Source organism: Silurus meridionalis, chromosome 15 (assembly GCF_014805685.1).
Source record: "Silurus meridionalis isolate SWU-2019-XX chromosome 15, ASM1480568v1, whole genome shotgun sequence".
Taxonomy (NCBI): Eukaryota; Metazoa; Chordata; class Actinopteri; order Siluriformes; family Siluridae; genus Silurus; species Silurus meridionalis.
The window spans coordinates 10,788,665-10,815,578 of NC_060898.1; the positions used below are offsets into that span (position 1 = coordinate 10,788,665).

The 26,914-nt window shown below is 39.0% G+C and overlaps 1 protein-coding gene and 1 pseudogene across 2 annotated transcripts; both read left to right on the forward strand.

The window, feature by feature from the left end:
• The first annotated feature begins 9,740 nt into the window (after window positions 1-9,740).
• Window positions 9,741-10,580, forward strand: LOC124398207 (annotated as a pseudogene).
• A 5,057-nt stretch (window positions 10,581-15,637) lies between these two features.
• On the forward strand, window positions 15,638-23,182 carry LOC124398082. 2 transcript variants are annotated; one of them, XM_046868100.1, is made up of 3 exons: window positions 15,638-16,093; window positions 22,476-22,722; window positions 22,836-23,182. In XM_046868100.1, exons 1-3 carry the CDS (start codon window positions 15,724-15,726, stop codon window positions 22,954-22,956), a joined length of 738 nt encoding a protein of 245 aa, XP_046724056.1. In that variant the 5' UTR covers window positions 15,638-15,723; the 3' UTR covers window positions 22,957-23,182. The 2 variants fall into 2 exon arrangements, with proteins under 2 accessions (XP_046724056.1, XP_046724055.1); XM_046868099.1 differs by having other exon boundaries at window positions 15,645-16,093; window positions 22,862-23,182.
• The last annotated feature ends 3,732 nt before the right edge of the window (window positions 23,183-26,914 follow it).

Consider the following 26,914-nt stretch of genomic DNA (forward strand, 5'->3'; position numbering starts at 1 on the left):
ACTAACGAACGGTTTGGTGCGCCTTTTCGCAACAGTAGTCAGTGTCAGTAGCAGGCCTGAATCGTGGCTCGGGTACGTAGTGGCCGTGAAAACAGAAAACTGGCCTCTTCACTCTCCGAAGCATATAAAACCAAAAGGGTATCTTAACTCCCTTAGAACTCTGTGCAATGACGGTGAAACCGGTGGTAAGCCTCCTCTGATCCTCGTCCCGCGTTTTGCCTGGCCGCCCATGTGTCACACTCCAATACAGCCACCAGAAAATCCTTATGATCAGGATCAGTATGTGGTCTTCTAAGCAGAATCTCCAAATTTCTCCTCAATAACAGTCCTTTTCTCCTCCTTTTGAGTTAATTTCTCAGTATACTACTAAGCTGAGTCCGTTTCCTCACTAATTGCTTGCTCATTAACTAATTGCCTTGAGGGAAAAGTCCACCCGTTAAACCCAAACTTAAAACATAAAACAATCAGTGTATTAACACACACGCTCTACACTTTAAGTAAATTATACAACGAGTTATCAAATAATTCACTTCTATTACTACAAATGTTCAGTTTAATCCGATCAGCCTCCTGGCAGCACTGTCTCTCCCTTTTTTCTCGCTCAACCAAATTCTAGATTTTCCGGGAAACCCGGTATTAACCAATAGCAAACAAGTAAAATAAAGACCAACTTAACTTGTGTCAAACACATTTTCCACATGTACACACCAATCAACCTTGCTTGCTCACCATTCTATGACTTGGAATGAACCATTAATTTAGTCTCATCCAGAGCTAATCATCTAATTGTAAACAAACTAACCCTCTATATTCTAGAATTATTTTCTAGTGGGTTACATGCAGAAAACACACTGATCAAAATTAGAGAACAACGACTGTAGCATGGAAAAAGATTACAACAAAATTTTCTGAAGGTTAAAACAGTCAACAATTAGTAGGAAGTGTACAGGCCACTGCTCTGAATGACTTCAGCACATCTGCGGCCACAGGACAGCACTAGTCTCACACTGCTCTGGTGTGATTTTGGTCCACCCTTCTTCCAGTCTCCTCCGCAGTTCGGTGACTGTAGTGGGTTTCTTGGCCATAACTTTGTCACCAAGGATTTTTTCAGAGGTTCTCTATTGGGTTGAGATCAGGACTCTGGGCAGGCCATGTCATTATTTCAATGTTTTCAGTTTCAAGGAACTGCTTTACCCGTTTTGCTGTGTGACATGGAGCGTTGTCCTGCATGAACACTGCGTGCTGATTGGGTGATGAACGTATGGAAGGAACCATATGTTGTTGAAGAAGGATCTGATAAACATTTGCATTCACTCTGCCATGTAGCTGTATAAGAGGCCCAACTCCTGCTGCAGAAAACATGCCCCAACCATGACACTTCCTCCTCCACTTTCACTGACTTCTTTACACACTTTGGGTTCAGTCTTTCTCCAGTTTGTCGCTGAACATAATGTTTCCCATCGGACCCAAATAAATTAAACTTGCTTTCATCACTGAAGTGTCCTCTGTCCACACAACATGCTCCTCAGCAAAGCTTAGTCTAGCCTTTTGATTCTTTCTGCTAATGAGAGGTTCGGTCACTGCAGAGTGGGCTTTCAGTCCAAATGCTCTTAAACGTCTAAACACTGTATGACAAGACAGATCCTTACCCTGTGCAGCGCTGAACTGGTGAGCAATTTTAGCTGCATTGTGGAAACGATTGCCCATTGAGATCCTCCGCAGTATCCTGTCCTCTCTTGTATTTGTCTTCCGTGGATGACCAGCCTTCTTGGCGGACTTGAATGAGTTTGTGATGTTGTAAAGATTCAATATTCTTGAAATCACAGATTTGGAACGACCAACTTGTCTTGCTATGGCTGATAGGGTCATCCCTTTGGCCTTCATCTGGACAAACTGCTGCCGGAGACTTTCAGTCACTTTAGAACGCCCCACCATCTTGCAGAGTCAGTGAAACTGGAAGTTAGGCTGCCAGTTAAATAGGGGTTGACAGATAATCAAGGAAATTAGCACCAGGTACCAGATTAACACCAATAACTGGGAGGTATCTGAAAGTGTTCTCAAATTTTTTTTGGAAATGCCTTAGTTAATTTGTGGAAAAGGTGTTCTGGTAGCATGGTAAAGACAGGACAAAAACTCCTTCAACTGTTAAGCAGTGAAGATGACATTATTTCAGAATTGTTCAATTGTTTATACATTTTGATCGCCAGTGTATGTATATTTTTTTTTTTTTCATTTTATTTATTTTTATTTATTTATTATTTATTTATTTATTTTTCGGTACCCTTTTGCACTAGCTGCACTGTAAAAAATATCCGTATATTTAACAGTGATAAACAGTAAAATTGTGACAGGTAAAAATCCGTTAACTATAAAATATTTTTAACCAGAAATTTGTATATTGTTTCTCAGAAAAAAATACTTAACAATAAAGTAATGCACTATTGCAGTGTTTTTTTTAATGGAAAATTTTCATAAAGTTTATAACAAACACTATGATTTTTACATTTATTTGTTAAAAAAAAAAACAGGTTTTAATTGTTGAATGCAGGTATGATTGTGTTGGTAATGAATGTATGCTATAATATGACATTGTGATTTTTTAAATATTTTAACATAATAATGAATTAAATAGCACTATTGGTCGTGTTAATAAACAGTTAAAAAAGACTTATTTTTTTCTCAAGTGTCATATTTGAGTAAAATTAAATCTCTAAATGTCTTTATCAGTTCCCTTTTGTTTTGTGTTTTTTAAAACAGCATATTCTTCTTCTTTATACATGAAACAATCTTTTTTTATGATCCCCAAAAACATTAAAATAATAATCTCTTGCTTGTTTTATTTATTTACACTTAAATAATACTGTATCTCTATTTTTTAGGGAAAATAGAACTGTATGATTTTAAAAGTATCTCACCCAAAATCTTTTCCCTCCTGAAATCTTTCACCTCAAGGCGCCTAAATTCAAACGGGCCAATCAGCGCACTGCATCAGGCTCCGAAACGGCCAATTAACGCTCAATTAAAGGTCCTGCACTAACGTTAGCCACCTCAGAGTAAAAAACAGCCTTTTAATGCCAGTAGTGGATGTTTCAGAGACGTGTGGATTAATGTAGGCCGTCTTATAAGTGTAACTCTATTTTAAGGCTTTATGTAAAGGCAGCCTGGATTTCCAGCTTTTTATGATACCAGGCTAGAGCTGTAAGTTAGTTAACCTCACAGCTGTGTTCTATAGAATATGTGTTCTTACTGCATTTGTGGAGAATCGGTTCAGTCAGTGAAAGCTTATGTTTTTCATTGCAGACTGCATCGTAATGAACCCCGGTGTATTTTAAAATGTGTAGAAGTAAGCACTGTAAGCAGGTGTTTTCTCGATATGCCGATTTAAAGTGTAACTTCTACCGTCACCACACCAGTGCTGCAGCCGTCTCTCACAATACTTCCCTTATGCTATTGAATTTTACCGTTTCACTATGTGAACGCCAGTGTGAGGGAACTAAAGCTTTGATTGCTCACTTAAAGGAACACAGATGAGGGACGACATGTGACTTGTCCAGTGAGAGGATGTCAAAGTCTGATCTCTGTAAAATCTTCATTTACCCTCCCATATGACTAGAAAACACATGTGATTTGGGGTTCAGACAAAGATACTCGGTCAGAGAGTCCAACTACAAGTGCCACCATTCAGCTGCCAGTGTGTCAGATACAGAAAATCCTTGTATGTATGGGCCTAATTTCAGTGACCTGTATATCAGAAATGTACATTAAACTACAGGGACAGCATCTTCTGCCAGCATCTACCATTCAAACAATTGTTGAAGAAATACAAAATATACATGAATTGGGACAGATGTAAACACTGAATAGACTAAGCTCACTTCTAAAAGATGTCAGTTTCAGATGAGGATGTTATAAAAATCTGTAACACAGTAAAACAATCTGACTTGTTCTCTGCTTGTCACACAGGACCTATGAGAAGTCCTTACTCAAGAGTTCAGTGCTTTAAAGATGTGTTTAAGTATGTTGAACCAAAAAAAGTATTCCTGGGCAGAGACGAGAACAGAACTGAGAGATTTGCTTATGTTCCTGTGCTAAATACTTTGAAGAATATACTGGAATCTAGTTTTTGGCAAGGTCTCATATCAGTGGATCCTGATGTTTCAAGATCAGATGTGATGGAGACGTGTTTGTGTCAAGCACATTTTTTAAAGAAAATCCAAATTGTCTCAAGCTGGTTCTATACCAGGATGCATTCAAAGTAGTGAACCCACTTGGTTCTGCAAAAAAGAAGCACAAGGTTTTGGATGTGTACTTCTCTCTACTCAACATTCCTCCCCATGCCCGGTCTAATGCTGATCATATGCAGCTAGTTTTACTGTGTAGGGAGAAGGATTTTATGGAATTTGGCCATGACAAAGTTTTTTCAGAACTCCTGAACGATTTGAAAGTACTAGAGGAGAATGACATAACGATGGCAGACAAAACTGTTATGATGGGTGCTCTCTACTGCATTGCTGGAGACAACCTGGGCTCTCATTGTATTGGGGGTTTTACAAAAATTTCAGTTCATCAGTGTATTTATGCAGATATTGTCTGTTACCTCAAACTGAATTTCAGGGTGCTGATCCAGCAGTCTGTGGACCTCAGAGGACTCCAGAAATCTATAGATCTGCCACAGAACAGCTGGAAAGAGAAGGCGTGTCAGACGTACAGGGGATAAAGTTCAGGTCTGTGTTTAATTCTTTACAAAACTTTGATGTTTATACACCTGGCACGCCCCCATGTCTTGGTCATGAGATTTTTGAGGGTGTCCTCTCAGACGATCTTGCTCTTTACCTCAAATATTTCATCTGCACAAATAAATGGTTCACTTAAACACTTCTGAACAGGCGCATCAAGCAATTTAAATACAAAGGAACAGATACTTTATCCAAGCCTTGTGAGGTCTGTCCAAAAACATTAAAACTTAGTGGACAAGCTGTTCAAAATTGGAACTTCTTGAGACTTTTACCTCTCATAATTGGAGACAAAGTGCAGAACCCTCAAGATAATGTCTGGCAGGTAACGTTAGAGCTCAAGGACATTGTTGACTTAATTTGTGCTCAGCAAATTTCCAAGGCTCAGGTTACTTATCTGGATGCTCTCATCCAAGAATATTTGAAAACCAGAAAGGCATTGTTTCCTAATACCAACTTAAAACCTAAACACCATTACTTACGACATTATCCAGGGCTAATCCTAAAATCTGGCCCTCTCATCAGGCTTTGGACAATGCGCTTTGAGAGCAAACACAGTTACTTCAAAAGATGCACAAGGCATCTGAAAATTTTTAAAAACCTGTGCTTGACTCTTTCAGAGAGACATCAAATGTTCCAGGCCTTCCTTTCTGCTGGGTCAGTCAGTCAGTCCTCCAGCATTGCAAATAAAAGATGGCTCACTATTTTACTTGGAGCTTTACAGTGAGCAAGTTAAAGACGCAGTCCTACATTTTGGTTTTACTGAAAAGAATACAAAGATTCCAGTTGATGTTTAGTATGATGGCCTTGCTTACAGGAAGGGCCAGTCCTTTGTCATGAAGTATGAGGAGTCAGTGGAGTTTGGTGAACTTCTGCTGATTTTTGTTAAGTCCGTTGAAGATACTTTGAAAACACTTGGTGCGGCAACCACAAATGATTTAAAGGACATCACAGAAAACTGTTTGCTGCCAGTGTTAAAGCCCATACAAGCCAGAAGACTGGTTTCTGCCTGGACCCAAAATAGTGAGTATAGAACAATGTCACCACACCACCCAATGGCACACTTGTTAACATGGTGTTAAGGTTAGAATATGAATTTTTATGAGTCTAATGATGATGTGATCATCATTATTTCCTGAATAAATAAATGTTATTATGCAATAGAGGGCTATTAAAAAAATTTTTTAGGGATGCACCGAAATGAAAATTCTTGGCCGAAACTGAAAACCGAAAAAGAGGAAAGCAAGGCCGGAAAACCGAAACACCGAAAGAAATTATGCCAATTATTATTACCATTGCATTTATGGCTATGACTGTGTACTAACCTTACTAAAATCAAGGCATTTCAATTGCATACATTAATATTAAAGTTTCAAAGAATAAATCAATTACAAATTATGAAAATACACAGGATAAAATCAAATTCAAACAATGTCTGTCGTGAAACTAATTGCTGAAATATCTGCAGTTATATGCTTATGAACGTGAGTTGCAACAACATTAAACAGCTCAGGTAAACACACCTCTGAAAAATGTCGTCTGCTCGGCATGGCATAACGGGGCTCAATGTGCTCGATCAGCCTACGAAACCCCACAGAATGGCTGATCATCTCAGGCAAAGGATTCCATAATCTTTTGTGCAATGACCTTTGCCATGACAATATCACTGGGAAACTTCCTTGCCTTTTCAGAAACGTCCGCCACAGATGGAGTGCGCATGCTCGGAGGGGTTTTGCTTTTCTGTGCCGCGTTCCTCTCATATTCAGTATAGCAATCGGGATGTTTGGATTTCAGGTGATAAATTAAACCCGACGTGGAGAAAGTTTTTGCAGACGCACCCCCTCTTGAAATTTCGGCATTACATGCATTTTTGGGCCATTTTCGGCCGAAAATTTTCGGTGGCCGAATATTCAGTGCATCCCTCAAAGATTTAAATTTTTAAAATGCAATCTGTTAGACAATTTGCATTTCGTTTTTACTATTTTGTGTAACCTTAATGTCTCCAAATGCATCTATACAGTGTGTAATTTAGCAAAACAAAAAAAGCATTACTCAATGTTTAATACTTTCATATCTTCTTTTTAGTGTCCGGGGGCCAGTTGTTCAAAAATTTTAATCTGGATCAAAATGATCCACCCTGATCACCCTGATCCAGATACACAGTTTTCAAGATTACCAAATCCGGATTACCTGTGCTTTAAATGGGACAACATTAGGGGTCGCACGGTACATGGAAAAACACCCGAACCGTTCGGTTCGCTTGTCTCGGTTCGGTTCGTGTGTGTGTCGCATGGTTTTAACGCATGCACAATGTAGCCCCGTACTTAGTTTCGCCTCAGACAGTTTCGCGTGAACATACATATAGACAGTAAAAGTTGAGTAAGGAGTGCTGCAGAAATGGCAAGTGGAGGAGATAATGAATGCTGCACGGAGTTGGCGGATGCGCCCGCGTCGTTCAAATCCGGTGTGTGGGAACATTTTGGATTTCATGTTACTTACGATGGCAACGGAAATAAAACAGTAGATAGAACTGCGACTGTGTGCAAGCATTGTGCAAAATGCATTCAATATGCTAATGCTAACACTTCTAATATGACAGTTTATTCGAGAAGACATCACGCCAATGTGTCGATAAGCACAAACACGAGAGAGCCGGTTTGGAAACAACTTCCACTGTCCGCAGCATTTAAGCAACCTCTCAGTGATAAGTCGTACAGGGCAATAGCCGGGTTTATAGCAAAAGATATGCAACCGTGCAGTGTGATTGAGTGTGAAGGATTTCGACAGCTGATGAATGTACTCAAGCCACGGTTTAATATTCCCTCTCGCCGACACTTCGGCACCACTGTCATTCCAAAACTGTATGACGAGACACGAGCAGAAATTAAAAAAGAATTGTCCGACATAGCCCACGTAGCTCTTACTACAGATGGATGGACCTCCAGGGCCACTGAAAGTTTCCTCATGGTGACCGCTCACTATATTACTTCGGAGTGGGAAATGAGAAGCTGCGTTTTGCAAACACGCCCCATTTATGAAAGTCATACCAGTAAGCATCTCTGAAATGCTGACAGACGCGGTGGCGGAATGGAAACTGGAGAGGGTAAATAGCATAATTCCTGTTACTCAGATAATGCTAAAAATATAGTGAATGCTATCGATTTAGCAGTGGGACTTGGGCCACAGATCGGGTGCTTCGAACACACAGTTAACCTTGCAGCCAAGAGTGCAATCTCACTAAACCAAGTATCCCAAATACTGCACTTTAATTTCAAGTGAAAGAAATGTTTCCTTACTCTCAGGGAAAAGAAGCATTGTTTACTGCAAACTGTTTTTGTATTAAGATGGTTAAACTTATGCTTGACTTTATGATTATGGCCTTTGCTATTGTTATAGCCTCATTATATTATGTTATTACATTATATATTTATGTATAAAATATTTTGACTTGTTTAAAAGACAGAGCTTGTAAGAGTTTGATAAATGCAAGTTAATTTTAGTCTTTGTGTGCTAAAAAGGCACAAGTTTCTGTAGAGATAACAATACACATTCTCCTTTTTTTTTGCCAAATAAACGAAAAGCATGTCATCATCAATGTCTTCTCTCTTGCTGTATCAAAATCTCACCTAGCTTTTACTCAGAGATGGTCCCAATAATGTGCTTAAAGTCAAGTCAAATTCAGTGCATGATTACATTACAAAAATGTTAATACTGTATCCTAAATTGTGGATAATTAAGCTAATAAGCTATATATCAAATGCTGAAGGAAATTTCTGGAGTGTTAAAGATTAAAAGAAAAAATAACAACAAGAACCGTACAGAACCGAAAACCGTGACCCTAAAACCGTGATACGAACCGAACTGTGGGTTTTGTGCCACTCCTAGACAACATATCACAATGTGGGCTACCAGCTATGTAAAGAACAGGTAGAAGAGCCAACATGGGGTCACTGTAAGAGTTGTTTATTTTTAGACAAAACACAAAAATAACATAAACATCCACTTCCATTCATAATTTATTTTATGACCCCTCATCTGATTCACAAAAAACAAATATACACTAACAAATACATTGTGGATATTTTGAAAACGTCTTAATAAATTGGCTAAATGTCTAATAGTCAAAAAAATAAAGAACGTTCAGAGTTTTGTTTCATCTGAGGAGGAGAGACCAGCATTTCCAAGCTCTGCTTTTGGAGGCGGATCTGAAGTTTTGCTTTGGTTTGCTGCAGTTTGGTCAGCTTGATTTGTTCCTCTGCCAGGAGTATCTGTGCTTCTGCTCTTTTAGTCTCTCGTTTTAAAAGTAATTCATAGGCATCATCATTATTATTCAGCAAAGGACGCTTCAAGCCTCTTTTCTGAGCTCCTGTGACTGCTGGCTCCACCATTGAGGATCCAGGTTGTATTTCAATAATAGGGCTGAGATCCAGAATGAATGTTTCCTCTGCATTAGGAGGAACTGGCTCACTTTCCTCTACAATCGTAGGCTCACCATCCCCTACAACACCTTGAATCCCATGCAGAGCTTTACAGTTCTCACTTCCAATAATGTCTATAACCACATCTGTTTATTCACCCTTCTTAAAGGGTTTGTTGCCTGTTTGGGTGTTGTTGCTCTGGCCCTCAGATTCTTCCATCTAAATTTCATTTGCTCTAAGGCCCTCTTCTGGCCAGACCCCATTGCATTCACATTCTGGGTGATTTCAACCCAAATGTCTTTCTTCATTTTGTTAGTCACCATTCCACCCGTAACAGAGCTTCCTACTATTGAGGCATAATGGCACTTAACACCCTCCAGCAGTGCATGGGTTTCTGCAACAGTGAAATTAGGTCCTTTTGAGTCCATGTTTCCACCTCATCTGTTGCAGTGAACATAGTATTTAGAGGCCTTGGGCATGATTGATTTAATTGAACACAAGCCACAGCACATCAGCCAATTGGTGTGTGGGTATTTGACAGCCATCCTCTATTCAGCCTTTCTTAGAGGACTTAGAGTGAGGCACTGACATGGCAGGTATTGTCCATCGCTACCACCGTTTTGGTGGAAGAGGATACCGTCAAAGGGTGTATGTTGAGCGTGCACAACCACTGGAGCAATATACCATTGAAGAACTGTATGCTCGCTTTTGCTTTGGGAATGCTGATACATTGCAGACCTTGTCAGGCCAAAACTTCAACGGAGAACCCGAAGGAGTCACAGTCTGTCTGTGGATGAACAGGTCCTCATTGGTCTGCGCTTCTATGCATCTGGCACTTTCTACCAAGTAGTTGGTGACAATATAGGAGTGGACAAATCAACTGTGAGTGATGTAGTGAAAGCTGTGTTAATTGCATTGGCCAGCCTGGTCAATCAGTTTGTTTCACTTCCAAAGGATGTCCATATTGCCCAGGCAAAGCACAAGTTTTTTTCCTTTGGGGAACATGCCCAATACTATTGGGGTTATTGACTGCACTCATGTGCATATCCAAGCATCTCATGAGAGGGATTGGGAGTACATCAACCGAAAGGGGAGGCGTAGCATCAACATCCAACTTGTGGGCGATGCTGACCTTATCATTACAAACTGTGGCGTGAAGTGACCGGATGGAATAATATTAGGAGACATTGCCTATCCACTCCTACTATGGCTGATGACTCCTTTTCTTGCAGCAACCACACAGGCACAGGCATGCTTCAACACTGCTCATTGCAAAACAAGATGTGCAATTGAATGTTTAAATGGAGTTCTGAAGAGACGCTTTGCATGCTTTAACTACTTGCGAGTGGAACCACAGGGAGCATGCAACAAACTACAGTACAGATGTTGTGAAAGAACTAGTCAAGTGCACCTATTATACCCAGCGTAAAGACATCAACAAAGGGGCAAGCATCCAGAAACTATGCCAGGAATAGCCCTTTCTCTTCAATGAGGTTGGTATGCCAGCACATTTCCAAGAGCTGATGGAAACCTTCCTTGCCAATGTAGACAAAAAAGGGGCACGTCTGTTAAAGTTCCTGAAATATGTTGATGCACAAAAAAGCAAACGAGTCCAGAACGCTCTTCTCAAGCTTCAGACTGAAAGAGGTCAGTCCAGTCCAGGCTTGATTAATTATTGTGCCAAATATAGCATCCAAAAAAGAAACTTTACCAACTTATTTTATTATACATTGACATAGATCAATATTTATCATTTTCAGTTTTAATTTAAAATTAGCACTATTATTTAATTTTCCCTTTTATTTCTAATCTTCTTTTTTAATAATTACTTTCCTTTATATATATAATATTTTTATTTGGCACATTAATTACTTTATCAAGCCATTTTTTATTTGTTTACTACTAATATTGGCAGGGTCCATCCTCCAATTTGTTTCAAGTATCTGCATTATATATAACTGACATTGAAGCCCCTGTTATTAAAAGTTTGAATTATTATTATTTTTTAATTATTATTCCCAGGTTCCTTCTGCTTCGCTGCTGAGACATTCATGTTGAGCATCGACAAGAAGATTGTCAATGACCACATCACAACCCTTACCTCTGCCATCTGCCTGATGTTTGGCAGTTATTACTGCTTTAACATACACTACCCAGTGGAACTACTTTCAACACTGGAGTTTCCCCAACGGTAAAATGTCTGTTTTTATGGACACCTTTTTAGGATTTATCAAACAAATATCCTATCTCAGGTTGTTAATTTTCTCAATCTTCCTCTCACTCTTTTTTTCCATAAAGGTGATTCTTTTGCATAAATCCTGAGAGAGACACCAAGGTTGAATCCAATAAGAAAAATGTTCTCAGTCAATCCCAGAGTCCTCACTCTCATCTCAGACATTGCTAAACATGAGTGGATCTAGCACTACCCCTCTTGTTGTGGACAATGTGATAAAGGTGTTTTACAGACTCTCACAGTTTTTGTTGTTGAAACAATTGTTACACTTCTGAATGTCAGTGAAAAGTTTTTAACAATTTGGTGTTTTACTAAACAAGATTTGTTAAAGTACCTGTTAATTTTTTTTGCTTGTTAGTTCCAGGAGTTTCTTAGATTATAATTTTCCTACAGTAATTGTGCATTCTAATGATGTAAAAAGGTGCTGCATGTGCATCACTAGCTAGCATTTTGTAAATCAAACACTTCTGTACAGTTCTCAAAAAAAGTGTAGTTTTTTTTTGTTTTCCTTTTTTTTCAATTACATGATGCAGTTTGAAGATGTAGAGTTTCAGCTTTACTGCACAATTCTGTGCTTAAAATAAGTCAAAGTAATTTTTTTTCCAGGAATTTCTTGAATTCAGATTTTATTGAAATAGAAAAAATAGTTTATTTTCCTATAACTACATTTGCATATTTTAAAATAAGGAACATTTAACTTGTTTTAACATTTTTGTAGTTCAAACAGCACCAGTAACACTTAAAGTTCTCAAAGTTATGGTAAAGGTGTTTGCAAATTGTCTGCCACAGTCGATGTAAAATACAATGTGTGCTCAACTTATAACACTGGTTTTGCACAATTTGAGTGAAATGTTTAATATTTGATGTTCACAACTTCATAGATGGTAAATAAAATACTTTATTTGAAATATAAGGTGGACATTTGTCTTGTATTTATAAATGTTAATAAACGAATGCATTGTTTATTAAGATTACAGAATAGACAGATTAAAAGCACTCCTTCTGAAAAAGGTAACTACTAGGCAGGCTTAATACTTTACTTGGACTTAAAAATTATTTGTAGGCATGAAATGAGGTAGTAGTTGATCATTCATTGTGAAATAACCAGCAAAAGGTGATCATATTTCATATATTCCATCAGGTAAACACTGATAGCTCATAAAAGTTTTCCATGTCATCTATTTAAAAAAATAATAATAAAAGAATTATATATATATATATATATATATATATATATATATATATATATATATATATATATATATATATATATATATAAAATATAAATTTTTTTGACTTGATTGTAATTCATAAAAAAAAAAAAATATGTATGACAATTCTTATACATTGTGATTTATATACATGACGTGTTTATGGACATTTTTTCTGGCTTCTGTTGCATGTACATTTAAAAGAGATTTTACCATTCCTCATCAGATTTTTCATTCCTATAATGGTCTATAGCAGGCCTATTCAACTAAAATCTGTGATCATGTTGCATAAACTTTCTCACTTAAAAAGGTATTGATAAGTAGATGAATATGGTTAAATGATCAGACTAAATACTACCATTTGTTTTTGTTACAAACCTGTTTGTTCAAAAAAGGTCTGACAAAGTCTACAACTCCCCTTTCAATCACTCATATAAGTATTGTAGCTACAGTAGACCCTCACCCTATGAACTGGAATATAGTGTTAGGTTTTCAAAATCAGTCTGACTTTTTTTTTTTCCAAAGTCAGTGTTTTCAAAACAAGTATCAGCCATCAAAACACTCTCAAATGTGCAGTGTTATGTTGTCAGGAAACAGAAGGAAGCAAGATCAGGTAGTATGAATCGATTATTTATTTTCAAATAGCTCATATCATACATCTAGCACGGGCTAATCACTCATTCTCTCTCATTCTCTTTTTTCAGTTTACTTCTACTGCCCCCTAATGGTATCTGTAAGCATTAACACAAAACAACAGGGCACAGCAGTACAATCTAATTACACCCCAAATGAAACCCCACATTTTGATCAAAATCACATTCTTGCCTTCAAACGGCAAACATGTATTTTTGCCCCTTTATGGGGTTGTTGTGGGACCACAGTGGGTGAGATTTGGGTCCCATTTTTTTTATTTCTTAATTGATTTCTGTGGGTGAACTTAATGTGCTACTATGGAAAATCCACTGTCAAACCATTTCAAACCTTAGTTACAATGTAAAACTGTGCCTGACCAAACAAAGACCTAATATTAGCTGATTTTATGTTTTGCTCTATGTTTAAAATTACATGGTTGAGTATTTGAACTGTGAAAAATAAATGACTTCAACTCAGAATGTGTAAATAACATTTAATTCAAATAATTCAAGTAAACAAGAAACAGGAATAACAGAATTACTTAGTAAAATAGTTCACTGGTGGGTCTATGCAGATTCCTCAGCTGCACACCTATAAAACAGTAAAGAAAAAGAAGACAGAAAAGGCAAATGAGTAAATTTTAAAATGCTACCATTCACTAAAAAAAACATGTATCAACATAATTAAAACATATCCTAAAATCTCATCAGTGAATTGTTCCCACCCCTGCCTCACACAGTAATAACTTATGCAGAGGGACCACTCGTGAAATCCAAAACTTATGAATGTAACAATTAAAATATTAACCTTGCGTCTAAACTTGACTCAAACGAATATTTGGCCATTGCCAAAAGCCAGTGATTGAACAATGATTCTGATCAGCTGAAAGATGTAAGTCACACCCAGGATCATGGTGGCCCAGAAAGTTCAATGCACTGCAACTGAAGAAAACATACGCAAATAGAAAAATCACCAGCAAATTAAGAAAACTCCTCATCAGTTGAACAACACAGTCCCCTTGAAACATTTATTTTGTGATCTGTGCTATTTGGTTGTATTGTGAGGATTTGCAGCGTGTTTCTGTACTTGGTTGCATTGTGAGGGTTTACAGCACATGTGTTGTTAAACTGATAACGTTGGGGTTTTTTTTATTTGCTGGTGTTTTTTTTCTATATGCATGGGTTTTCTTAAGTTGCAGAGCGTTGAGCTCTCTCAGTCACCGTATAGGATGCCTTGAGGATAAGTAATGTATAAGATATTTTTTTATTTCAGGGTGGAGTATTCCCTTAATTAAACAGAGCCACTGGGCTCTCAAAGCACGGTTGCCTTCTCTGTCTCTTGCATTTGTGAACCATTTACCAAGCAATGTCTCCAGCTCTTTCTTACTAGACAGTTTTCAGCAAAGGATTCTGCTTCAGGCTACCTGTAAAGCAAAAAAAATTATATAAAGTAGAGCATGCTACCGCATCAACCAGGGCATAAACCATTATTTGTATGTATAAAGCATGCAAGTTACCTGAGCATAAGTAACTAATGTTACAGTGGTCAGTTTAAATTCACGGTCCAAAGTGCAACAATACAAATTTAATAATCGATCTGTTTTTCTCCCCACTAATTATTCTAAACATTAATCACAACAAAGCCTAAAATTCACCATATTAATGCATTTAACTTTTTGCATGGTATTGTGTAATTTTAACATTATTTACTCAGATCAGTTAACAGTTTGGGCAAATGGTGGATTAGAAGGTGCTTACAACCTTGTGATTTTGAGTCTTTTATTTATTTATTTATTCATTTATTTATTTATTTTTAACTAAAGTTAATGTTATTGTTAATATATACATTTTTTGTTTCGATCATCTAAAACACGCAAAAAACATATCAATTGAATTTATCATCAATTGACTAATATAGCTAAATATTAGTTTTAATTTAAAATTAGCACTATTATTTAATTTTCCCTTTTATTTCTAATCTTCTTTTTTAATAATTACTTTCCTTTATATATAATATTTTTATTTGGCACATTAATTACTTTATCAAGCCATTTTTTATTTGTTTACTACCAATATTGGCAGGGTCAAGTATCAAGTATTTGTTTCAAGTATCTGCATTATATATAACTGACATTGAAGCCCCTGTTATTAAAAGTTTGAATTATTATTATTTTTTAATTATTATTCCCAGGTTCCTTCTGCTTCGCTGCTGAGACATTCATGTTGAGCATCGACAAGAAGATTGTCAACGACCATAATATAGCCCAAATGTGGCCCATACAGGGCCCTCAAATAAACAAAATGGGCAACCTAACTGGGGCCCACATTCAGCCCATCAAACTGCCCACTCTGACCCCATGCCCACGTGAAGCCCATATAATCCAGATGAAACCCATGTGGGGCCCACATAGACATGTTGGCTGGGCAGAGGAATGCTGCAGGAGCTCTTGTAGAGGCGCCCAGACTACCTGTCCATACAGCACGTTCGGGAACGGTATGGACAGCAGGCTTGCAGTGGTGGTGTACAGTGAGGAGGGGAATATACAAAAAAAAGTCTATATCAAGCACCGAGTATTTCAATTAAATAGATATTTTGCAATCACACAAACACACATCCCGTTTTTAGCTTCCGCTACTGCGCTAATTAAATTCTGGAAGCCCCGCCTCCTTTGTGACGTCCGCAGAGCGCTGCCGTGGTCTGGATGTCTGTTGTGTCGCTCTTGTATTTCTATCAAACGCTCACTGACCACGCGAATGGAGGGACGTCCCAAACAACGCGCCGAAACATTTTATAGAAAGGATGAAGACAGCGAAACTGCCAAAATTCAGATGGAGGATGGCGAAATAAGGCCGGATAATAAGACAGGTAACAGCTACACCTGAAGCGTTTCGCGCGAGTGTGCGCACATATACCTGTATATAGGGTATTGTGTTCTATAAAAGTGCAGGTATGAGGTAGCGAGTAGACACTGTGTACAAATATAGAGGTGCGTTGTGCAGATAAATGAGGTTAAAATGTTCAGTGAGCATCAGGTGACTATGCAGCAATCATGTAGTAATTATTCCTTAATGTGCAAAGATTGCAGGTAGAGAAAGAGGTATATGACAAGTAAAATGGTGGTGCAAATGACAAGGAACAATCGAAGTTCAAACAGTTTTTTTATATAACGTACCAGTTATTTTTAACAGTTATTTTATTTATTTATTTTTAAACATAGGTCAACGACCATTTGTTCATGTTCATTACAGCATTTAAATTAAGAGTTCAGAAGTGTGACAGCACTGCGGTTAAGCCAGCCGCACTTTTCTTTGTGTTGCGCGTCTAATCGTGCACTTACGGTACGGGTGGTGGGCGCGGTCAAAATAGTAGTAAAGACGCTTCAGAACGGCGTTTCCGTTATAAAAAAACAAAACAAAAAGACATTTAAAAAACAAAAAAATCTCAGTGCATTTCCAATCATGTTCCACATTCAAACACTTATAAAACATTTTCCTTTATAGGTGTGTGTATTATTTTAAATAATTCTTATTCAGAGTGTCTTTGTCTATTACTCTTTTAAATTTCAAGTCATTTTACTATACAGTTTTTGAAAAAAGTAAAGGCAAAATCCCTCCAAACATAAGTGGATTTTTAACCATGTTCCATAGTCTCACACTCATTAAACATTTTCATTGTATAGGTTTGTTCCTTCTTTTAAAATATTCTTATTTAGAGTGTCTCTGTCTATTAATATATACAATTTAAACTCATTTTACTGTGGAGAAAAGTGAAGGCAACATCACTCTAAACCTCGGTGCATTGTCCTGCCAGAGCCTGTCTTTTTTCTTTGGGCAGATTTACATACACGGCGGTCCCTATTAGAATAATTAAGGGGTCGAGTTTCCGTAGTATAACAGTAAACTGATGGAATGGTTCCTAAAACTTTACTTCCTCTACTCCGGGAGACACAAGAAAGATGTTTAGGTATTTGGAGTACAATGCCTAGACTAACAGGTGGCACAGAATTAAAACGGAGTTAAATTTATCCGCCTAACATTTATTAACTAAGACAGAGACTAGTGGAATTAGAAGCACCTTGAAGCACTTTACATGGACACTGCCAGACAGAGTCAGGACTGCTCATTGAAGACACACACTTCAACTCATCAGTGGAACTAGGTCAGATGGCAACAACTGGAAGCTCATGTGTGCTGTGAAGGATAAGTGTACATACATAACAATCTAAATGAATACTCACTTAGGTAGGCTTCTTAGACCAACAGACCAATTAGTGCACAGATTAAGGGGGTGCTGTTTTGATCCTGCTTGCGTGTATCCACTGTGGATGATAATCAGTCAGATCTCCAGTTCTGGTTACAGCTAGAACATTCGCTGGACCCAGATACTTCGGCTCACCGACCTTGGTAGACTTCAGACTTCATATCAGGACCTGCTGATTAGGCACAAAAGGGTGTGTTGGCTTTTTTGTGGGCAGAGGAAGAGTAAGTGAGACATCAGCACTAATAGAATTAAATTTTTCTACCAGGGCAGAAACGTAGTCATCCACCATCACTTCCAGGTTACCTAAGGAAGAAATGCCAGTGCGTCCCCTGACCCATGGGGTCGGGAAAGGCCGGCCCATTAGAATTTTAAAAGATGACAGTTTAGTAGTTGAAGATGGTCATTCTCATTTCTGTGAGTACTGCTAGGAGAACAACAGTCCAATTTTGTGTCAATGCAGGCTTTAGTAACACGTTCCTTAATGGTTTTGTTCGTTCTCTCTACCAGCTGACTGTGGGCGATAGGGAATATTAAAATGCCAATCAATTGCTAAGCTTTTTGCCAAAAGTTGTGTTACTTTAGAAGCAAAAAGTGTGCCGTTATCACTTTTAATCACACTAGGAATTCCAAACCTAGAGATTACCTAACCCATTTCGTTAATATTTTTACAACTGTTTTAGCATTCTCTGTCGCGCATCATGCAAATGATTCTGGCCAATTAATCTGTTAACTATAACCAACAGGTATCTCAAATTTTCTTACAGCTGGCATATGTGTGAAATCTATCTGTAGGTGTTGGAAAGGGGCTTCAGTAAAAGTAAGCGCAATATGTTGTACAGGTCGATGTATGTTAGTTTTGGCACAAGTCAGAAATGAATCCAACACAATTCATTAGCAATACAGTATAATGCGTTTATAGCCTGTATGACTTTAGCAATGCTAATGTGTGACATCCCATGGTAATGCTTCACCAACACTATTAAAGCTAGTTAAGGCAGAGCAATTTTTCCATCTACATCTCTAATGATATCAGCAGAATCAGATTTACATTGTTTAGAGCACCAATACTTTATGTCCTCCTCAGTAGGCTGACTCTGAAATATTTTTAGGTCAATATCTGGTATATTGGAGATATGTGACATCATCGAGATCTCAGGGTTGGTATGTACCGTATCCAAATCTACTGGTTGTTTTGCTGCTTCCTTAGCTACTTTATCCGCTAACGTGTTTCCCTGAATTTCCTCTGAATCACCTACAGCATGTCCTTTAACCTTAACTATAGCCACTTTGGCAGGGAGTTGAACAGCATTTAAAAGGTCGCCTATGAGATTCAAATGTGCTATGGGCTTTCCATCAGCTGTTTTAAAGTGTCTTTGCTTCCATGTTTCAGCAAAATCATGCACAACACCATAAGCATACTTAGAATCAGTGTATATAGTCACTACTTTACCTTCAGACAACTGACATGCTCTTGTAAGTGTAAACCAACTTTGCAGCTTGTGTAGATGTGTATGGTAATGATTTAGATTCAGCTATTTCATTAGTAAATCTTACAACTGCATATCCACATAAATACACACCATCAGAAAGTTTTGAACATGAACCATCTATATATAGGCAATTCCCCTCTTCCAGGGCCGTATCTAAAAGATCAGGCCTACAAGAGGTCTCTTGTTCAATGTGTTTAAGGCAATCGCGTGCGTCAATATCGTCTAGCAAATCACGCAGCGTTACTACAGCTGAATGCTGCTGAGAAGAGGCTTAATGGTCAAGTTTTCTGTCGCCAAGAGTGTGGTTTCATAACCAGATCTACGTTGTGCTGTCATATGTTTTGTGTTGAGGGCGATATCTGTCACCGTGTTCCTGGGCTAGAATTCCCGCAGCCGTACCACCACATTTGTGCACATAAAGGTGAAAAAGCTTAGCATAATTCGGAAGACCTACAGCTGGAGCAGACTGTATAGCCTGCTTGAGGGCAGTAAAACTTTCAGTCATTTCATGAGTCCACAGAATGAGGTGTGATGGAGGAGCTTTGTGATCAATAGCACTACGCAAAACTTTATCATGCTGTGTGCAGTCAGGGATCCGTGCTCGGCAGTAGTTCATCAATCCCAAGAAGCTCTGCATCTGTTTTACATTCTGAGGTCTTGAAAACCTAGTCACAAGCTGTACTCTGTCCTGTAATATCTTACGTTGGCCTTCTGAGTTCACATGGCCCAGATTTCAGACCTTTCGCTTCACCCACTGTAGATTCTATTGTGAAGCTTTAAATCCAGCTTGAGCCAGGACGTTGCAGACAACCACTGACGCTTTGTGGCAGTCGTGCTCAGTCAGTCCTGTAACAAGGATGTCATCTGCGTATTGAAGGATGCAGGTTGTTTCTGGCAGGTGGATATCGGCCAAAGTTCGGTGCTCTACAGCGGAGAATACGGCCGGCGAGTCAACAAAACCCAGAGGAAGACGGGTCCAGGTGAATTGACGTGCCCCTATAGGTAAATACGAAAAGCGTCTGCGTCTCTGAGGCCAAAGGGACACTGGGAAAGGCAGAACAAAGATCAATCACAGTAAAAAATCTGTGAGTTGCTGGAATAGAGTTAACAATGGTAGCTACATCAGGATAACGGAATAACTACTTTATTAATCTCTCGTAAATCTTGTGTTAACCTCCAGCATTTTTTATCTGCCTACAAAACTGGATTAATTGGTGTGTTATAAGGTGAATGGAAATTGTTTAACAAAAACTGGATGGTGTGTTTTTATGAGTGAATTATACGGTTTTACCTGGATTTACCTGCCTCGTCTTTGTGAGAGGCCCATGATTTAGGGTTAACTTCACCTAAATTTGGCTCATATTATTAAAATATAATTGGTTCAGACTTAACTAAAGCAGAAAACCTCTATCGGCATCTAAATCTATAATTCTAGCACAGAACTGATCTACCAACTTCTCTAGTAATCTGTCTGTCATGATGCGAATCAGTTGAGCCTGAGAAGCTTTCATATTATTCAAACAAGTGTTTATAAACAACACATTGTGTGTATCATTGGTTGGCAGTTTAGAATCATTCTCCCATGCTGCTTAAAATCGCACCACAAAATGTAGATGGCATTTCTTTAAAACCCTGTTTAGTGTTGGCTGCATGTGAAATGTCATGCTTGGATGCTATTCTGTTATCCAGAAAATCCTTTAGCTCATTGTACATTTGCATTACATTGGCATCGTTTTCCCAAAAAATCTGGTGTCAGTTCGTGCCGTGCCCTCGCCTGTAATAACATTATTAGCTCGCCAAAAGGTCGGGCCTTTTTCTATGATCAATTTTTCTGTAACGCCTGTAATCTCCCAAAGTACGCAAAAGAATAGTTCTAAAATCAGGGCCTGTTAATTGGGCATACCGAGTGTGTATTTTTAATATCGGTATATATTTTGTGGGGTTAATTGGAATAGGAAGATTTCTACATATAACATCAATATCACTAGCTTTCGCTGGTTTAACATGTATTTCATTTCATTCTCGTACAAATGCAAAAGCGCGCTGTATATATGTAGCAACAGGCAGCGCAGGATAAAGACCAGGGCTAGTAGATGTTGTCGAATTGTATGGTGGAGGCGGTGTTTCTTATTCAAAGAGCATTTAAAAGCATTGACTCTGGACCTTTATCCCAGTACCTCTTTATATTTACTTATTTATCATAGGACTCACGCATATAAGTGTAGTCCCAATTCGGATCGCCCATTCCACCGTTCACCATAGAATACGCATTTTCCAAATCGCGGGTTTTAAATGACCCATGTCTAGGAAAATTATCTACCTGCGACATGCTTTCACTCAATTCTGCCAAATTATCTAAATAAGCATTAGTCCAGTAACCGGCACTTTTCCTATACATCCAATCTTTGGGATTTTCTTCCGGCAATGGGCAAGAGATGTCATGACCCATCTTCTTTACACAGAACAAAGAACAGACACACAACAACTAACACTCAGACAATACACACAGCGACTAGATCGTAGTCTTCAAACAAAAAGGTAATCCAGTCTCTCCAATTGGATCACAAATTTAGTAAGTTAGGAGAAAGAAAACTCTTTGTTTAGACTATAAAGCCAAAACAAAATTGAAGTCTTTCCAATATTTCCCTTTTCTTTTTTCTTTTCTTTTTTTATCAATTAATTTATTTTTTTATCTATTTTCTTCGGGCATATAAAAATTATCAGGGATTCTTTTGGATACTTTAGACAATATCGCCTACAATGGGACAATCCCCGCAAGCAAGGAAGTATCCTAAAACTTACCTGATGCGTGATTTCCCTTCGGATATTCCCGGGAAGTATCTTGCGTCTGACACCAAAACAGTGCTCTTCGGTTTATTGCAGTCAACAGACAAATATATATATATATATATATATCGGAAAAAAAACCTGACCTAAAGCTGTTTCCTGTTCGGATAAATAGACATACTAGCCGGAGATGTGGGAGTCCAGATAAAGACTTCCTGTATACCTTACGTACTAACATCGTAAATATTCTATAGACACTGTTTAGACAAAGGAATGTGTGTAAATCAGTGTAAGAACCATCTTAACACTAACAGCATGACAACAAATTCTCCATAACAGCACTCATGCTCATGTTATTTTGCTTAATTATGATGCTTACAATTTGTCCAACTGTCTTGCAGTTAAGGTCCTTTAACATTTTAAGTTAAGTGTCAGTGTCCACCACAGGAAATGGAATTAAAAATTTAAAGATTTTAAGAAGATTTAAAGAAATTAAAGATTTAATACTTCTGTCCTTTTTAGGAAAATAATTAGGTATATCTTCAAAACATAACCAAGGTTTGTCTACAAAACTAACATGCGCTCCCATAATGGTTTAAATGACCACATACAATCCATGAACAAAATCCTGCCTATCCTATTACAATCATTCGGTGTTTCTTCAAATAGGGAGTGAGCCAAAACATATCTATATCTTTGTATCTTTGTAGGCAGTTTGCAGAGTAGTGCCTCAAATAGGAGAACTGATCTAGAGCCAAACCATCATATAATCAAGTACATGCCAGTAGAAGTACCAGTACATGACCAGTACATGCCTGAATTTAGTGATCAGTTCCCTGGCCTTAACCATCAAGACTCACAAGAACTGTTGTCCCGTGGAGGCACTTGCTTTGATCCACCTCTGTTCACTTGTGTTTCACCATTCTCCATACCTGAACTGACATTCTGTCAGACAAGGTGAGTTAATATACTGCACTGGAACTGTTCCTAGAAGAATGAGATGCAAATTAAGTTTTACGCAGCAAATTAAATTATTGCCCTAATAACCACTGATTTACTTTGATATTCAGGTCAAATTGTGCAATTCTGTTTACAGCACCTGCCACGGGTCTGACTGCGCAAGCAGTGAGGTTAACCTCATGGATGAGGATGATATCACTTTGGAGAACAAGGACATCTTTTCTATTTTAAACGAGGAATATGGCTTTTTCCAACAGCCTGGCGCCCAGACGTATGGTGAAGGCACACAAAACGGCACAGAGATCCTGGAGTCTGTACCATTCTTTGACATGGATTCCTTCGAGGCTCTGTTGAACCAAATTGATCAGATGGTCAATAATAGTTCGAATTTGTAATACAAATCTTTTAAATGTATTTAATTTGACATATAAAACTCAAATAAAGGTTTTGAAAGCCACAAGGCGTAATCTCTATTCTTCACAGAAAACATTTAATGACTTAATTTTCTTCCTAGAAATCCCCTTAAGTAAATTCAGTGATGTATGAGATCATTGCTGCTTGCACAATGCAGCCAATGAGATATGAGAATCTGGTTTTATATATATATATATATATATATATATATATATATATATATATATATATATATATATATATACAGTACAGACCAGTTTGGACACACCTTCTCATTCAAAGAGTTTTCTTTATTTTCATGACTATGAAAATTGTAGATTCACACTGAAGGCATCAAAACTATGAATTAACATATATGGAATTATATACATAACAAAACAGTGTGAAACAACTGAAAAATGTCATATTCTAGGTTCTTCAAAGTAGCCACCTTTTGCTTTGATTACTGCTTTGCACACTCTTGGCATTCTCTTGATGAGCTTCAAGAGGTAGTCACCTGAAATGGTCTTCCAACAGTCTTGAAGGAGTTCCCCGAGAGATGCTTGGCACTTGTTGGCCCTTTTGCCTTCACTCTGCGGTCCAGCTCACCCCTAAACCATCTCGATTGGGTTCAGGTCCGGTGACTGTGGAGGCCAGGTCATCTGGCGCAGCACCCCATCACTCTCCTTCTTGGTCAAATAGCCCTTGATGCCTTCAGTGTGACTCTACAATTTTCATAGTCATGAAAATAAAGAAAACTCTTTGAATGAGAAGGTGTGTCCAAACTTTTGGTCTGTACTGTATGTATATATATATATATATATATATGTCCTAGGGGGTTGCCAAAAAGCATCGAGATAAACGAAAATCAATATGGCGGCAATATAGTAACGTGCTTGAAATTTCTTTATATACATGATGTGTGTTAATAAATGAGAATGTGCATGCACGTGTTTTTAGAGTTTTTTTTTACACAACAGCATTGCCGCGATTTGTTTGATGAAGGCATGCTATAAAAATACATACAGTACATGTTTATCTGTCAGGAATCCACCTGCCACACCCCCTTTGGCGTAGCAGGTGCTTTCTCGGCCGCTTTCTCTGAAGCTCCCAGCTTCAATCGCGCACATATGGTGCTCGTTTAGCATCATCACCAGCTCCTATTTAAACTTCCACACTCTCACCATCTGTTATTGTTGGTATATGTTGGTTCACTGCGGTCGTTGTTATCGCTTATGCGTATCCCGGTACGTGTCTTCCCACCGGCACTCTCTCAACGGCTGCGCTTTTCTTCCCAAAGCCGCGCCGCGCCCCTACTAACACTATGAACACTAGCACTAACTAACAGCAGAGATTCACCAGTATACAACACCTGTAGCATCTGTAAGGCTTGATTTTTCCGCCACTTTCGCGAGTTCTTCTGCGGCTGCACCGAGATAACCGACGTTAAATGGCAAATTTTTCCCCCCTTGTGCTCGAGATATCAGGGTTCAGCGACATGGAAAAGTCAACATAACCTATAAAAAATGCTTAGACAAAGCGAGAATTTGGCGGTTCCACTTCAAAAATGTCGACTTAATAGGGTTGTCGAGTTAACCGAGGTCGAGATAAGCGGGTTCCACTGTATATCTTCTTCTTCTTTCGGCTGCTCCCATTAGGGGTCGCCACAGCGGATCATCCGTCTCCACACCACCCTGTCCTCTACATCTGCCTCTTTTACACCAACTACCTGCATGTCTTCCCTCACCACATCCATGAACCTCCTCCTTGGCCTTCCTCTTTTCCTCCTACCTGGTGGCTCCATCCTCAGCATTCTTCTACCAATATAATTCATGTCCCTCCTCTGCACATGTCCAAACCATCTCAATCTCACCTCCCTCACCTTGTCACCAAAACATCCTACATGCGCTGTCCCTCTAATAAACTCATTTCTAATCTTATCCATCCTCGTCACTCCCAACGAAAACCTTAACATCTTCAGCTCTGCTACCTCCAGCTCCACCTCCTGTCTTTTACTCAATGCCACTGTCTCTAATCCATACAACATCGCAGGTCTCACCACAGTCCTATAAACTTTCCCTTTCATTTTGCAGATACCCTACTATCACAAATCACTCCTGTCACTCTTCTCCACCCACTCCACCCTGCCTGCACTCTTTTCTTTACTTCTCTAACACACTCTCCATTACCTTCTCCAGCTCTTCTCCCTGCAACCGCACCACTCCACTGCCCTCCCTCTTATTCACACACATGTATTCTGTCTTACTCCTACTGAGTTTCATTCCCTTCTCTCCAGCGCATACCTCCACCTCTCCAGGCTCTTCTCAACCTGCTCCCTACTCTCACCACAAATCACAATATCATCCGCAAACATCATAGTCCAGGGAGACTCCTGTCTGACCTCGTCCGTCAACCTGTCCATCACCACTGCAAACAGGAAAGGGCTCAGGGCCGATCCTTGATGCAGTCCAACCTTCACCCTAAACCCGTCTGTCGTACCTACTGCACACTTCACTGCCGTCACACTGTCCTCATGTCCTGCACCACCCTCACATACTTCTCCGACACACCTGACTTCCTCATACAATACCACAACTCCTCTCTTGGCACCCTGTCGTAAGCCTTCTCTAAATCCACAAATACACAATGCAGCTCCTTCTGACCTTCTCTATACTTGTCCATCAACATTCTCAAAGCAAATAAGGCATCTGTGGTGCTCTTCCTCGGCATGAAACCATACTGTTGCTCACAGATGGTCACCTCTTCTCTCAGCCTGGCTTCCACTACACTTTCTCATAATTTCATGTTGTGACTGATCAATTTAATTCCCCTGTAGTTACTGCAAGACTGCACATCTCCTTTATGCTTGAAGATCAGTACCAGCACACTTCTTCTCCATTCCTCAGGCATCTTCTCACCTTCCAAAATCCTGTTAAACAATCTGGTCAAAAACTCCACTGCCATCTCTCCTAAACATCTCCACGCTTCTACCGGTATGTCATCTGGTCCAACCGACTTTCCACTCTTCATCCTCTTAATCGCTGCTCTCACTTCCTCCTTACTAATCCTATCCACTTCCTGCTTCACCAACTCCACATCATCCAACCTTCTCTCTCTCTGATTTTCCTCATTCATCAGCTGCTCAAAATACTCCCTCCACCTTCTCAACAAACTTTCCTCACTAGTCAACACATTTCCCTCTCCATCCTTTACTGCTTTAACTTGCAGTACATCCGTCCCAGCTCGGTCCCTCTGTCTGGCCAATCGGTATAAATCCTTTTCTCCTTCCTTAGTGTCCAACCTCTCATACAGCTCCTCATACGCCTTTTCCTTGGCTTTCACCACATCCCTCTTAACCTGCTGCCGCATCTCCTTGAACTCCTGCCTACTTTTCTCATCACTCTGTCTATCCCACTTCTGTTTTGCCAACCTCTTTCTCCTTATGCTCTCCTGCACTTCCTCATTCCACCACCACGTCTCCTTGTCTTGCTTTCTATTTCCAGATGTCACACCAAGTACTTTTCTAGCTGCCTCCCTCATCACTCCAGCAGTAGTTGCCCAATCATCCAACACCTCCTTAACACCACTGAGCCTCTGTCTGACCTCTTCCCTGAACCTCACACTACACTCTTCCTCCTTCAGTTTCCACCATCTTATTCTTCTTTCAGTCCTCACTCTCCTCGTCTTCTTCTTCGCCTCCAAAACCATCCTACAGACCACCATCCGATGCTGTCTAGCTACACTGTCCCCTGCCAAAACCTTACAGTCTCCAATTTCCTTCAGGTTGCATCACCTG

Excerpts from the sequence above, each read along its gene's own strand:
- LOC124398082 (XM_046868099.1), top strand. The coding sequence starts at position 15,724 with ATGGACAGCAGGCTTGCAGTGGTGGTGTACAGTGAGGAGGGGAATATA. Across the intron at positions 16,094-22,475 it reads AAGGCCGGATAATAAGACAG|GCAGTTTGCAGAGTAGTGCC; the intron begins GTAACAGCTACA and ends GTATCTTTGTAG. Across the intron at positions 22,723-22,861 it reads CTGACATTCTGTCAGACAAG|CACCTGCCACGGGTCTGACT; the intron begins GTGAGTTAATAT and ends TTCTGTTTACAG.